At 35.5% G+C, this 13,513-nt stretch overlaps 1 protein-coding gene across 2 annotated transcripts in view; it reads right to left on the reverse strand.

Annotated features, from left to right (window-relative positions):
• Nucleotides 1–13,513, reverse strand: part of ANGPT1 (angiopoietin 1) — a 247,508-nt gene that overhangs the window by 52,054 nt on the left and 181,941 nt on the right. For both annotated transcript variants that reach the window (XM_519904.9, XM_016959775.3), the window contains exon 5: nucleotides 1,204–1,331. In XM_519904.9, coding sequence (XP_519904.3) covers nucleotides 1,204–1,331 — 128 coding nt within the window. The remainder of the gene's footprint in view (nucleotides 1–1,203; nucleotides 1,332–13,513) is intronic.

A 13,513-nucleotide genomic window follows, 5' to 3' on the forward strand; every position in this document is an offset into this window, starting at 1 on the left:
GGAAGTGTTGATATTGCCATCAGCAGGTCACTTACTCATTTATTCCAGCACATATCTATTGAGACCTACTATGTGCCAGAAACTATGCTAGGTTCCAGGAAATCAAAGATAAAAGGCACAATCTCTGCCTTTTAGAACTCTGGTAGTGAGAAAGTCATGTAAAGTTGCCTGAGGGAATCAGAGAAGATTCCAAGAGCATTGCACAGGCCCCAGAGGAAATGGGGATAAGAGACAAGTAATTTAGGTGGGGGCAGGAGGGGAGGACAGTTGTTTTATCCTGTAAGGGCATGCGGTCCTCTTGGGACCCTGGGCTTCCAGCTAAAACTCACAGACACTGAAGAGCAAGGTTCTTGCCTAATCTCACTCTCTTCAGCTGTCTCACCTCAAAACTTCCCATATACCCTGCTTTAAACAGACCATTTCTATCACTATACTTATTGACAGCATTTTATAACTATCTGCATAATTGTCTATCTTCATCATTACAGTAGAAACTGTTTGCTCTATATTCATGTTCCTAACAAATGCATGACATCCACTTAACAGTATTGAATGAAGGCATAGATGGATGATTTAATGAATAAATGGTGGAAGACAGTATACAAAAGAGATGTTACAGCAGGAAGATAATGTTTGCTTACTCCAAAGTTTACCTTGGGTCCTGTTCAACATACTGATGAATCCGATCCTCCAACCCACTCTTTTATGTAAATATGGAAAGCAAATTCTTTCAAGATTATGAAGTAAGATAGGAAATGTTTCTCCTATCCTAACAGGAGCAATAACTTGCAAATAGCTATATCTACCCCTCCCTCTCCTCACAGTATTTGGCTTTGGATAATGTGTGTTCTCTGGATTGTTGGGTCTTTGGAAGATGGCTTCTCTTTCCCATAGACTCACGGTAGACATGACCTCAACATGTAATCTGTACAAGGCAAACATGTATGAGCAAGGGGACATCCTAGGGACACCAGGGAATAAATGCAAAATTTTGTGTGAAAGAAAAGGTATGGGGATTGGGGATTTCTGTACAATAGGGTTTTCATCCTTTATGGACCTGGGAAACAGAGTATCTCTGGGAGAAAAAAGTTCAGGCATCTCTATATATATTTCCAGTTTAACAAGCTCACAAATCAATCTGATTATCCAGCAATTCAACTGGGATCTGGCTTACATCTCGTAAACAAACACTTCTGGTTTTACCTTTTTGGGTTCTGGCATATTATTAATATAAATAGTGTAGATTCCACTTTTATTAAAACCAGCTTGATATACATCTGCACAGTCTCTAAATGGTTTCTCTTCCTCTCTTTTTCCTCCCTTTAGTAAAACTGCAAAAAAAAAAAAAAAAGATTGCAATATGTGAATATCAGTACCATTAGTAGCCAAACTGACTCCAATAATAGCTAAGCATGTCTTCATTTCCTCCACACAAATGTCAATATCGCACATAGTAAAAAGTCAATCATAAAGACAATACTAGATTTTGAGGTAGCTTACAAAATTAAAAGAAAAAAAACTGAAGGAAAAAGCCGTAGAGCCATTTTTAACTGAATGCTTATATTTTACTTAATTTCTTAATTCTTTTTTTTCTATGTATCCTTTCCAAAACATCAGCTTAAGGAAAAATGACCTGGGCATGTAATATCTTCAATTGGTAGCAATTACGTCAAGTTTCCTGCAAAATCTCTAAAACGTTCTTACCTACATTTCACAGGAAAGTCTAAAAAAAGTGCTAACACACTTTTTGGAACAGGAAGACATGAAGATAAATTCAAACATAAAAATGCAATATGGAAGTTTAAAACACTAAAACAATGGAAGTACTGTTTTTCTGTGACTTTATATTGAAGAGCTTCTAGAAAATTTTACCAACAAAACAAAACAAAACAAAAAGAATCAACAACTCTTAACAATAATTAGATTTGGGAAGTAGAAAAGAGTTTATGACCCAACTTAACTACCTACAATGAAAATGTAACCAAACTTTACTTTGTTCTTTCTTTAATGCCCTAAAGTTAAATCATCAGGCAGATGATACACAAATAAAAGAACAAACAAATAAGACTTTGAAATTAAATTATACAGGTGAAAGAGTCACAGTAAACACTAGAAGTCAAGTGAAGACAGAAAATCTATTAATAGTTAGAGACTGTCTCTACTGAGGAAAACCTTATTTTATTTACTGAGCTTTATCCATTATTAACTTCTTACAAATGAAATAAAAATGCAAAATGACCCACATTTAATAGTTCTTAGCTAAAGATATATGTGTTATATTTATAAAGTATTTATGATTTAGTATTTTCTATTATGTATTATTTTAGTAATTGGTTTTATTTAACCTTTTTCTAGAAATTAAGATTAAGACTATTTTGTTATCTTGCCCTTAAAGTTTCCTACCAATAAATATCTGCTTTCAAACACATTGAGTTATAATAGTCTTTTATAATAAAAATACCAAAGGCAAACTATGAATCAGAACTTTTACATTAATTTTAAATGATCTAAAAATCTAAAATCCTGGCCTGACTTAATACTGGTTTCATACTAAATACTGGCCTTTAGTTGCCTAATGTTTACTAACTTATAGGTATTGAGCAGTCTAATCTTTATGGAAATAATTACTATTTCAATATAAATTACTCAGATTTTTAAAAAATATTAAATTATATTTCAAGAAAATGAAATATTTATGTCAGATATGTTGCCACAGCAGAAAAATAGTACTAAAGCATTTAATAACATTATGATTTTCTATGTAGCTCAAGTCTGCACTAATGGTTTTAATGAATCATACTAATAATTACATCTAAATACCACCATCACAATTGCCATGTCAACACAAAATAAATCAACTAATTAAAGGGCTACAGATTCATATGATAGTGAAGAAGTACTGCACAGAATGTATGCAAATAGCAATTTAAAGATGCATATATAAATGCTTACTCAAAAGCCATCTTTAATGACACTGAGGATGTCAATGGATTATATAAAGGTATCCATTTCAAAAGCATTGACGTCGTTTACTGGTATTCGTTTATTCTAACTTTACGGACTGCTATTTTTCTAAAACAAAAAAAATTTTTAAATCCCACCTACTGGATCCTTTATTTTGTTGGAAAGTTGAAAATAAACAAATCAGATGCCCAGAAAAAGAGATGTGAAGAAATACCAACTAAAATTTATGATCACTTGAGAGGACAAAAAACACAGGAAGATGTGGTCAGCAGGAACCCAACGGTAAACCCATTTTTCTCTTTTGAGAGAGAGAAAGTCATTTATCTATGGAGGAAATGCTTCTCTTGTATATACCACATCCTGCCCTCCCTTTTTTAGTTATGTATGGAGAACACATTCCCTTCACTCTTGTCTGCCATCTCTCCTCCCGTTTTTGCTTTTTCTTTCCACTTCAGGAAGATGTTGGTGAAGTGGCTATGTGTGGGAAGAGGAAGCTATTTCACACACATTTTTAGTAACTGAGAAAAAAGGAAAAAGTTGGGTGTTAACTTATTTTTGTGAAAACTAACAGTATAAATTTGTTGTCAAAACCATGAATACAAATTCTATACTTGGGAAAATGGTTTGAGAATTCTACCATCAAAAGGTACACCTAGTATTATGGTTATATTATGGATTTTTTGTTGTTATGGTAACATATCTGAAATAGATATTGTATTTTCTTGAAATTTAATTTGGTATGTTTGAAAAATTGAGATACTTATATTCTTTCAAAAAAGTCATTCTTTCCAGAAAGATTAGATTGATTGTTTTTAATTACTTACCAACTAGCAAGCATATGCCTGAAAGTTAATTTAGGCTACATTTTAGAGTAGCAAGGCATTGAAAATCATTGTAAAAGTTTCATCCACAGCTTACCTTTGGTATTTTTATTATATACTACGGTTTGAATAAGGTCCCTTTGATAAGGGTAGATTGACCTTTAGAGTTTTTTTTTTTTTCCTTAATCTATAAAGTGAGGTAGTTATAAATACCTCTGAGATGGGTGTATGAATTACCTAACACAGTGCAAAGACAGTGAAGCATAATAAGTACTCAAGAATGGTAGTTGTTATGGTAATGACAACACTGTTAACAGCAATATTATCCTGTTACTCCTTCTTATGGAAGAGACACTAGCAGAAATGTGGAAGGCCAGTCTAGGGGGTGGTGGATGCTGCTGTCTTCCACCTTCTAATTAAAACATAGCAGTTATAGTTGACTAGTTATATTTAGGATCACATTGAATTAGCCTCTCCTGGTCAAATTTGGCTAATTGGCTGGTTTCATTCATTGAATAACTCAGATTATACCATTGTTTACATTTAAGCAAACCCCAAAACAGGCAATCTCATCTTGCTGTGTATTTTAAGCTTTACCTAAATAGTTAAGATTTAAAGATTATTTCAGATGAAATTATAAATGATTTATATGTCAATGTGTTGGTTATAGAAGTTTCAATCTCATGAGTTTTTGCATGACTCGTTTCTTTGTTAAGTACTGCAGAGTTCTGAAGTCCAATGTCATGCATAGATATTATAAAACTGGACACCTAGGAAACATTCTAAAACCTAGAGAGACAATAACATTTGAATTTCCTGAACATTGCAAGTATCAGCACCAGTGATAAGATTTTTAGGAGGTCTTGAGCTTCAGTTAGATAGAAGATAGAAATTGGAGGAATATTTAGTAAATGACACGAGACAGATAGATACAATAGACTTGATGGGGCCAAGAGCAGTGGCACACCCTGTAATACCAGTGTTTTGGGAGGTAGAGGCAGGAGGATCCCTTGAGGCCAGGAGTTCAAGACCAACCTGGGCAGTACAGTGAGACCATGTCTCTTCAAAAATTAAAAATTTAAAAAAAAAGTCTGGACTAAGATTTGATGGAAGAGTAAAAGAAGCATCACCGAACAGATGTCGGGGGGAACCTTCTGGAGACCTGAAAGAGGGCTGTATCTATCTCTCAAAGTGGTTTACACTTTTTGTAATAATGAACTGATTTGAAGCACGAGTTAAAAGGTTGATCTTTATGTCTAAAATTCTTTCTTTGACCAGATATTCTTATTTTGCCTTTCTTATTCTTTAATTTCTGATGAGTTCATCTTCCCTCTCATTGAGAATTTAGATCCCTGCCATTCCTATCACTGCTTTCCTAGCCTCCCTTTTCTTTCTTCTTAGCCTCGATCCCAGAGTCAGGAATTTAATAATGGTCCATTTGGCATCCCTGGTCTCTCCATCCATTGTCCTTTCATCCACTCACCTTTGCATAGGTAAATCCCAACCCCCAGATGGGCATTCATTCACTTTCTCAACCCCCTTGTAGACTGCAAACACGGAGTCATTTGTAATAAACTTCCTATGACATTTCCTGTAGAGTGTATTGCAAATCTTTCTACTGTTTTAAAAAACTACATCTTATCTTCTCTCACTCTTTATAAATGACCTTTACGGTTTACTATGAAGATCAAAGCCATTTGATATGTCTCCTCCACTCCCTTCCTCTACCCTACAGAAGTTGTCTTTGCCTATCTTTCCCCTCGCCTTTTTTGTTGACCTCTCCTAGTCCCTTTCAACTTCTCCAATTGTTTTTTCTCTTTCCTCTTTTATCGGTTTATTTTCCTCTCATCACCTACCATATAGATGTTCACTAAGATTCCATTCTTGGATCTCTATTTCTTATACATCTGTTCATTTTGCAAACTATCTATCATGGCTTCCAACTGCGGCACAAAAGATTTCTAATATACACAGGCACTTTTTAACACTGAGTATTTGCCTCTCTCTTTACCTTCAGATTCATATATCTACTTGCCTGTTGGGCAGTCCTTCCTGCTACACCAACTTTCATTTGTTTAATGTTCCATAATCTTTCCTTCCAAACCAGGTGTTTGCTCTTTCCCTTATTAGTCCCACTATCCTTCTCCAGTTTTTATCAGTTAAAAATTAATTAAAGTGTTAATTTTTTTCTAATAAGACAATTAGAGTATGGCTTTTCCATTTGTCCCTCTGCTTCTTATCCTCTCTTAGTTCAATCATCCTATATTATTATTTCAACAAACATTGATGGACATTTGCTATTTTTAAGACTTTTCCTAGGCAATGGAGATACAGACATAAGAAAGCCCAAGCCTGCCTGTCATGTGATCACAGCCTGATGCGAAAAAGATCTTCCATGAACGCTATACCCATGATTAGTAACTTTTATGATAGGACAAAACTCAATTCAAGGTGGCTTAAGCAAAAAGATAATTTATTGGATCATGTAACTAAAGAATCCAATGTAGTACTTTAAGTAAGTCATGGTAAGGTTTCAAACAATGTGACCAGAAATTGGTTTCTTAGTCTTTTTCTTGACCCACTTATTCTTGGCAATCAACCTGGTCACAAGATAGCTGGCAATAACTTGTAAGGCTATAATGTCACCAGTTTAAATACAGCACCAAAGAGAGAGAATGCAGACAATTGTTATCTTAGAGGTATGTATCAAGCACATTAGGAACATGCAAGAATATACTCCATCCGCCAGGTGGACACCAGGAAGGCTACCTAGAAGAGATAACAGTTGAAAGAATAAAACATATAGAAAAGCTTATCTAAGCTAAATTTAAGAGCCTGGTATGCTAGTTCAAAGACTTTGCCCACACCAATATCAGCAAATAAATCTAGAAAGTCCTAGGAAGGAATCATTATTCATTCTTTTCATTTAGCCTTATCTATACAACCAAATCTTTGTCATCTAAAGGGATAGAATAGAGACACAAACAGGTGCATGTCTGTCTTTCACCAACCAACATTCAGTCAATAAGCAACCTGAGACCCTGATGCTAGCAGCTGTTGACTTTATCCTGATCTTCCCTTCCTTTACCCAACCAATTTAAATCTAGATGGTGCATCCACCACCAGACTGACTTCAGGGGAGGACCATGAAATCTAAGGCAGAGGGTCACTTCAATTCAGATGAACCCTCAAGAGAAAACTTCCTGGAATGTGGAATTGGTAATTATTAGCCTCAGCAACACTAGCCGAGAACACGGAAGGCAATTAGCCTTGCTACCAGAGACAGTGTAAAAAGCCAAAGCCCTTTCTCTTACCCATTTTCTGATGAGTTGCTATAAAGAAATCAGTTCTTCAATCGTTCGTTTTAAACCTTAAATATGGCTAATGGTTCATGTATTTCCAGTATTTACCGAACATCAGAATACATGTGGATCAGGTTATTTGTTCAAGGATAGTCCTTGAGACATCATTATTAGGAAGATCATAGCACTAGAAATTGACCCTGAACCTGTGATTTCAACACAACAGGTCACTGAAATTAACTGAGCATATAAAGGAAGAAAACAGCACATCTGACAAGGTGCAAACAAGCAAACAATTGATTGATTAGATTTTGTGCTTTTCAGCCAGGTGTGTGGGCATTTCATAGAAAAAACATTTTGAAGACACTCTCTGGAATCCTAATTTATTCGAAAGAATCTTTAAAAGTGGAAGAAGGTAATGTCTTGCATTTCAAGGGTGTGGAAGAATTAAAAGATTTCCAGGCAGTCCAAGTTTCAATATTTTATGGGTGGGTATAGGGGTGAGGGATATTTACCAATGACTTTATAAACAGATATACAAATATATATATAGCTACACAAATACATACAAGCTGTATGCTTATAAATGGAAAATGTTGAGGTTGGTATTTTTTCTTATAGAAAGCATATGCATACAAACCTAAATATCTGTGGGCTGATATCTCAGCATGACTGTTTTTAACCTACAAAAATGGCAATTGAATATGGTTATATGTGTGTGTGCATGTGTGTATGTGTGTGAGACAGTATAACAAACACATATATTCTATTCTTAAATACTTTTAATTTGAAGTCTTTGATTAACTAAAAGTGTACTTTTTTATTTAAAACAACTACTTCTTTTCTCAAAGTCCCTCTAACCCTGGAATAAGGGAACAGTTGAACATCATTTATCTAGTGAATTATTATTTTAATTAAACATTTTTTAAAAAGAACTTCTTTGCTCTTATTTAAATTATCTATATGTAATTTTATAGATAATCTATAAAATCTTAACTACCATTTTTTATGGAACTATAATAATCATGATCATAATAAAATCAACTAGCATTAACTGAACACTTACTATGTGGTAAACTCTGAATTTTGTGTGCCAAGTATGTTTTACATGCTTCATTTTGTTCAATCCTTATAAATTTCTTATGAGGAGTATTTATCAATATATTGTTTTACATGGGAAGTTGAAGCTCAGAAATGCTACTAACTTCACCAAAACTTGTAAGTAGTAGAACTCTCTGACTATAAAGCTGAAAATCTTAACTACTTCTTACTGGCCTTTGAGTAAAGTGAAACCCAAATAGAACTTCAGTGAGTCATCTGTCACAGAATCCCCAGCAATACTTATCTCTGCTGACAAGAGCACACCCAAGGTCCTGAGTTATTCAGTATAAGCCGTAAGTCTGAAAGGGTACAGCCTCATCTCATGGAAGCAGGTTGTATGGGAAAAGAGAGAGGAGGCAGCAATGACAAGAACAAAGAATATGTTGACATGAGGATAGCAGAGACACAGGCAGTAGAATTGTCTGAGATGAAAACCCTCAGCAGAAAAGTGAAGCCGTGACAGCCCACAATGTCAAGAGCTAACAGAGGATAAGTGAGAGGTCCCAAAGCAGCCATATTGGATTTTATCATGTTCATACCCTAAAAGTCACACTGACTCAGGATTTACCCCTATTAATTTTAGGTATTATTCTCATAAGCCTGGTAGTTGGTCTCCCAGCCTACGGACTATTTGCTAGAAGCTTCAAAGACAGAGAGGATAGGCTGGCGGGGTAGTGAGAGTGGGAATATGTGTGTGTGTGTATGTGTGTGTGTGAGTGTGTGTGTGTGTGTGTATGTGTATGTGAGTGTGAGTGTGTTTATGTGTGTGACTGTGTGTATGTATGTGAGTGTGTGTATGTGAGTGTGTGTGTGTTCATCTTCTAGTATCAGGCATGGAGACAAGAAATTGGATCATTGAAAGTATGTGTGTGTGTGTCTGTGTTCATCTTCTAGTATCAGGCATGGAGACAAGGAATTGGATCATTGAAAGTACGTGTGTATGTGTGTGAGGAAAAGACAGAAAATTTTAAAAAGTAGGCAAAACTAAGAAATGATAAGAATTTGGGCACTGAACAATATAAAGGGGGCATACTATATACTTTTCCAGAGGCATCACGGTATTATGATGAAAATTAATTCATATGGATAATAACGGATTAAATTATTAGAAAAAAAGTCATAATTTTATTCAATTTTTCTCTTCCAAAAAAAGAAAGGAGAGGATAAAAAATGCAGGTAATTTTTCATCACATTTAAAAATTTTCATAAAATTTTACTAAAGGGATACATTTTAATTATCTGAAGAATATATTGCCCATGATATATAATTGCAGATATACAAATTTTCAATAATACTACGATATACATAAGACATACAAACTCTTACATTTATGTAGAGATGCAAAGCATCCTATGTCATAAGTGTAGCTCTAATTTAAAGTCTGTTTTAAAGTGGAAGAATAATTAAATATCAATTCTACATATTTGTACTGTAGTTTGATTACCATGTTCAAATAAATTTTGCAATTATCTTCTAATGTGAAATGAATCTCATGTGTATAACAACGTATATTCAATGCCTATTACTACCTAAAGTAATCAAGAATGAGGAAAAAGCTGGGTGCGGTGGCTCACGCCTGTAATCCCAGCACTTTGGAAGTCCGAGGCGGGCGGATCACAAGGTCAGGAGATGGAGACCATCCTGGCTAAAATGGTGCAACCCCGTCTCTACTAAAAATACGAAAAATTAGGTGGGCGTGGTGGCGGGCGCCTGTAGTCCCAGCTACTCGGGAGGCTGAGGCAGGAGAATGGAGTGAACCTGGAAGGCGGAGCTTGCAGTGAGCAGAGATCGCACCACTGCACTCCAGCCTGGGCGACAGAGCGAGACTCCGTTTCAAAAACAAACAAACAAAAAAAAAGAATGGGGAAAAATACTTGACTAAAAGGTACAACTGGAAATACACACCATCTTTGTTTAATCAAGTAATCTTTCATTTTACATAAAATTAATTTCTTTGTTTTCCCTTTGGGCACCCTGTTGGGCAGTTACGAATGCTGCACGGCCCCTGCCATTTGTTCAGGAGCTCATTTTATTCACAAAGACATTTCAGGTGTTTCGTGTGTGTTAATTTCCCATATACTTTTTTTCAGCCTGGCTAAAATATATTGGTTTTGTACAAAAGATTTCCCATACATGTGGGAAAGCTTAAGGGGCATCTTTTGTGCTCTGCTATGAGCAGACAAATATAATTTATTTCAGCAACAGCCATTAAAAATGGAATGAAAGTCCTTGGGCAATGCTGTAAACATAGAAAGCAGTTGCCAGATGTTTTTGAAAACTGACACATACACAAAACTCCACTTTGAAGTTTTAAGTAAATAAGTCCTGACTGTCACCACAAGTAGGTCACCTTGATTCTTACTCTTGTGGTGTAATATACTTAAAGAACAGTACTTGACTACCAGCCCTGGTTCTACATGGGCTTCTCCTCTGAATACAGGGCTTCACCGGTTATTAGGAGTGACACAAAACCAAGAGACAAAGTTGGAATGCTTGATATGAGTCATAAAGTATGTGGGTTTGTGTAGGATACCAGGCAAACTCTAAGGTGTGCCATACTTCTATGTTAAGCAATCTGACAGCAGAGCTGGGACTAGAACAGAGATGTCATGATTCCTGCTCCTTCTAAACCACCATGCCTGCCCTCTCGATGGTATACACCTGCTCCCAGATACTGGAGAGAAACCATCTCAATCTATAATTCCTAGCTCTAGAGAGATAGGTTGGATAATTAATTATGATTAAGATTAGGTTTGTGCGTGTCTGTGTGTCCATGAGGCCTAAACAACTGGCAAAATCTCCCTTTAGAACCAAATTTCCACTTAAAATTATACCCAAAGTTCAAACTCACTATTCTAAAGGACGTCATCCCACTTGTGAAAATGGAACGTTCACACCTAAAAATAATTAAGATAATTAAGATACATGCAAACATATAATAAATACACAAGTTAAATGAGGTCTGACATTTGATATTACATTTGATAATTTGACTTATTCATAAATCCATTAAAAAGATGAGTAATTCTTTGTAGGTTACATATTAATATGACTCCTTAGCAGACATAACCCCACTCAGAATGTGAACACCCAAACCAGCACAAGCATGAGATTCCAGTGTACTTAAAGTTAGTTTTCATGTTGATATCCTTTGGTTGATAATAAATTACGAGTTCCTATAGGAAGCTAAAAATGTTACTAGTTGTTTTTTTTTTTTTTTTTTTTTTTGAGACAGAGTCTTGCTCTGTCGCCCAGGCTGGAGTGCAGCGGCACAATCTCAACTCACTGCAAGCTCCACCTTCCAGATTTCTGCCATTCTCCTGCCTCAGCCTCCCGAGTAGCTGGGACTACAGGCGCCCACCACCACTCCTGGCTAATTTTTTTTTGTATTTTTAGTAGAGATGGGATTTCACTGTGTTAGCCAGGATGATCTCGATCTCCTGACCTCGCGATCCACCTGCCTCGGCCTCCCAAAGTGCTGGGACTACAGGCGTGAGCCACCACGCCTGGCCAAAATGTTACTAGTTTTAAAGATTCTTTGCAATTGACTTTTAGAAAATCTTATGCTAAAAATAAATATTTGTTTATACACATTTAAAGCTAAGTGTACAGTTGCAACATTCCCCAGATTTTACCTTCTTTTTCTCCCTTCTTACAGTATAAAAAATTTCATGAGGTCTTCACTCTATAGTTGATATGATGCATACATATTTAATGCTGTTAATAAAACATTTTTTCTTACTGTCTCTCAGAGTAATTATAGGTGTCATTTGGTTCAGTGTAAAGTACCATATCTTATCCGTGACTAATGTCTACTGTTCTGTTTTGTCCCTGGTTTAGAAAATATCTGTTGAATTTGACTTGAGTGTGGATGAGACCAGGAAATGACTTAGTTGAAAGTCTATTCAAACTATCTGTGCTTCTTCGCTTTAGCCAACCAGGCTATGAAAGCATAAGGGAAGAAGGATGGAGTTTGCTCATGGTAATATTGGAACATCAAGGAAACACTCTTTTTGTGGCCTTTTACCCCTGTAACTTCCAAGCCCAGCTGGAACCAGGAGATATCCCTTTTCAGATAGTTCATCTTGTTTCTGAAGTTAAAAACTCCAATTCCAAAAGAGAATTAACCACAAAATTTCAAATCTCCTCCGAAAGATGGGGTTTAGAAATAGTTCATGGGAGAGGTCAAGGACTATGTTATTTTTTATTTTGTTATCATTAATTTGGCTATCCACTATTCACAATTTTTTTTACAGAAATTATGACTATTCTAAAAGGCAGATAACACACTCCATCAAAAAGGAGAAATATACCATTTCCAAAAATAAACAGTCAATTTTGCCTTAAGCCACTGGGTTTTATGAAAGGAAGTGCTAGATAGTGTGGTTCATTTTAAGGAAATTGTAAATGTTTGACATATAATTTTCTGTCAAGATAAAGCATTTCCCTCATTAAATGGAAACAAGTACTCACTGCAGTGTTCAGCAGATGACTTCCTGTATTTTTCTTTCTCTTTCTACCTAATCTTAAATTGTGCATTACAAGTAGTAAATGAAAAACCAAGTATTTTACCCAGTCAACGAAACTGATATATTCCATTTTTATCAATGTTTATATGACTGACATTCAAAAAGTTTTAATTTCCTCCCATCACTTGTGATGTTTTTAGAGTCATTCTTAACTCAAGGGACTTGCAGTTCAAACTATCTCATCCCTTACAGAATGATATAAACTTCATAAACTCAACAGACACAACATGGGAGGTAAATTCCTTTCAGATGGTAGAATTATTCTGAGAATCAAGCCAAATGACTCCTCAGCACTGAGAAGAAAGCAAATGCCTCATTTCCCCCTTTAAGAAGACTAGAGGACCCAAAATAATGATCAAATGTTCCATACCACTGCAATCAGCTTCTGGGAAAGACACTTTAGCTCAAATAGTGGTCACTTAAACATCTGTAGTATCAGCCATTATGTCTCCGTGATAATGTGAAATGATTCTTAAAAATGAACTTCATGAGAAGCTCCTATGAGTTGAAATTTGAACTTCTTACGAGATAATTAAGTATATAAACATGTTCATGTCTCTCAGTACTTATTTTTAAGTTTCCTCTACTCCGTGTGCCTCCCTAATTAAAGTTGTTATCTGTCCTTTCACATTCAAGTTTCTTGAATGCAGGTATATAATGATTTCTGTTCTTAACTTCCTCTCACTCATTTTAGTCTTTGAGATATGCAACTGAGCCATGTAGCATACCAAACCTCTGCATACAGAAGGTTCTTTTTAAAAACTTGACTGTCATGCTTACTTGCCACTGAAAAGA

This window comes from Pan troglodytes, chromosome 7 (genome assembly GCF_028858775.2).
Source record: "Pan troglodytes isolate AG18354 chromosome 7, NHGRI_mPanTro3-v2.0_pri, whole genome shotgun sequence".
Lineage (NCBI taxonomy): Eukaryota > Metazoa > Chordata > Mammalia > Primates > Hominidae > Pan > Pan troglodytes.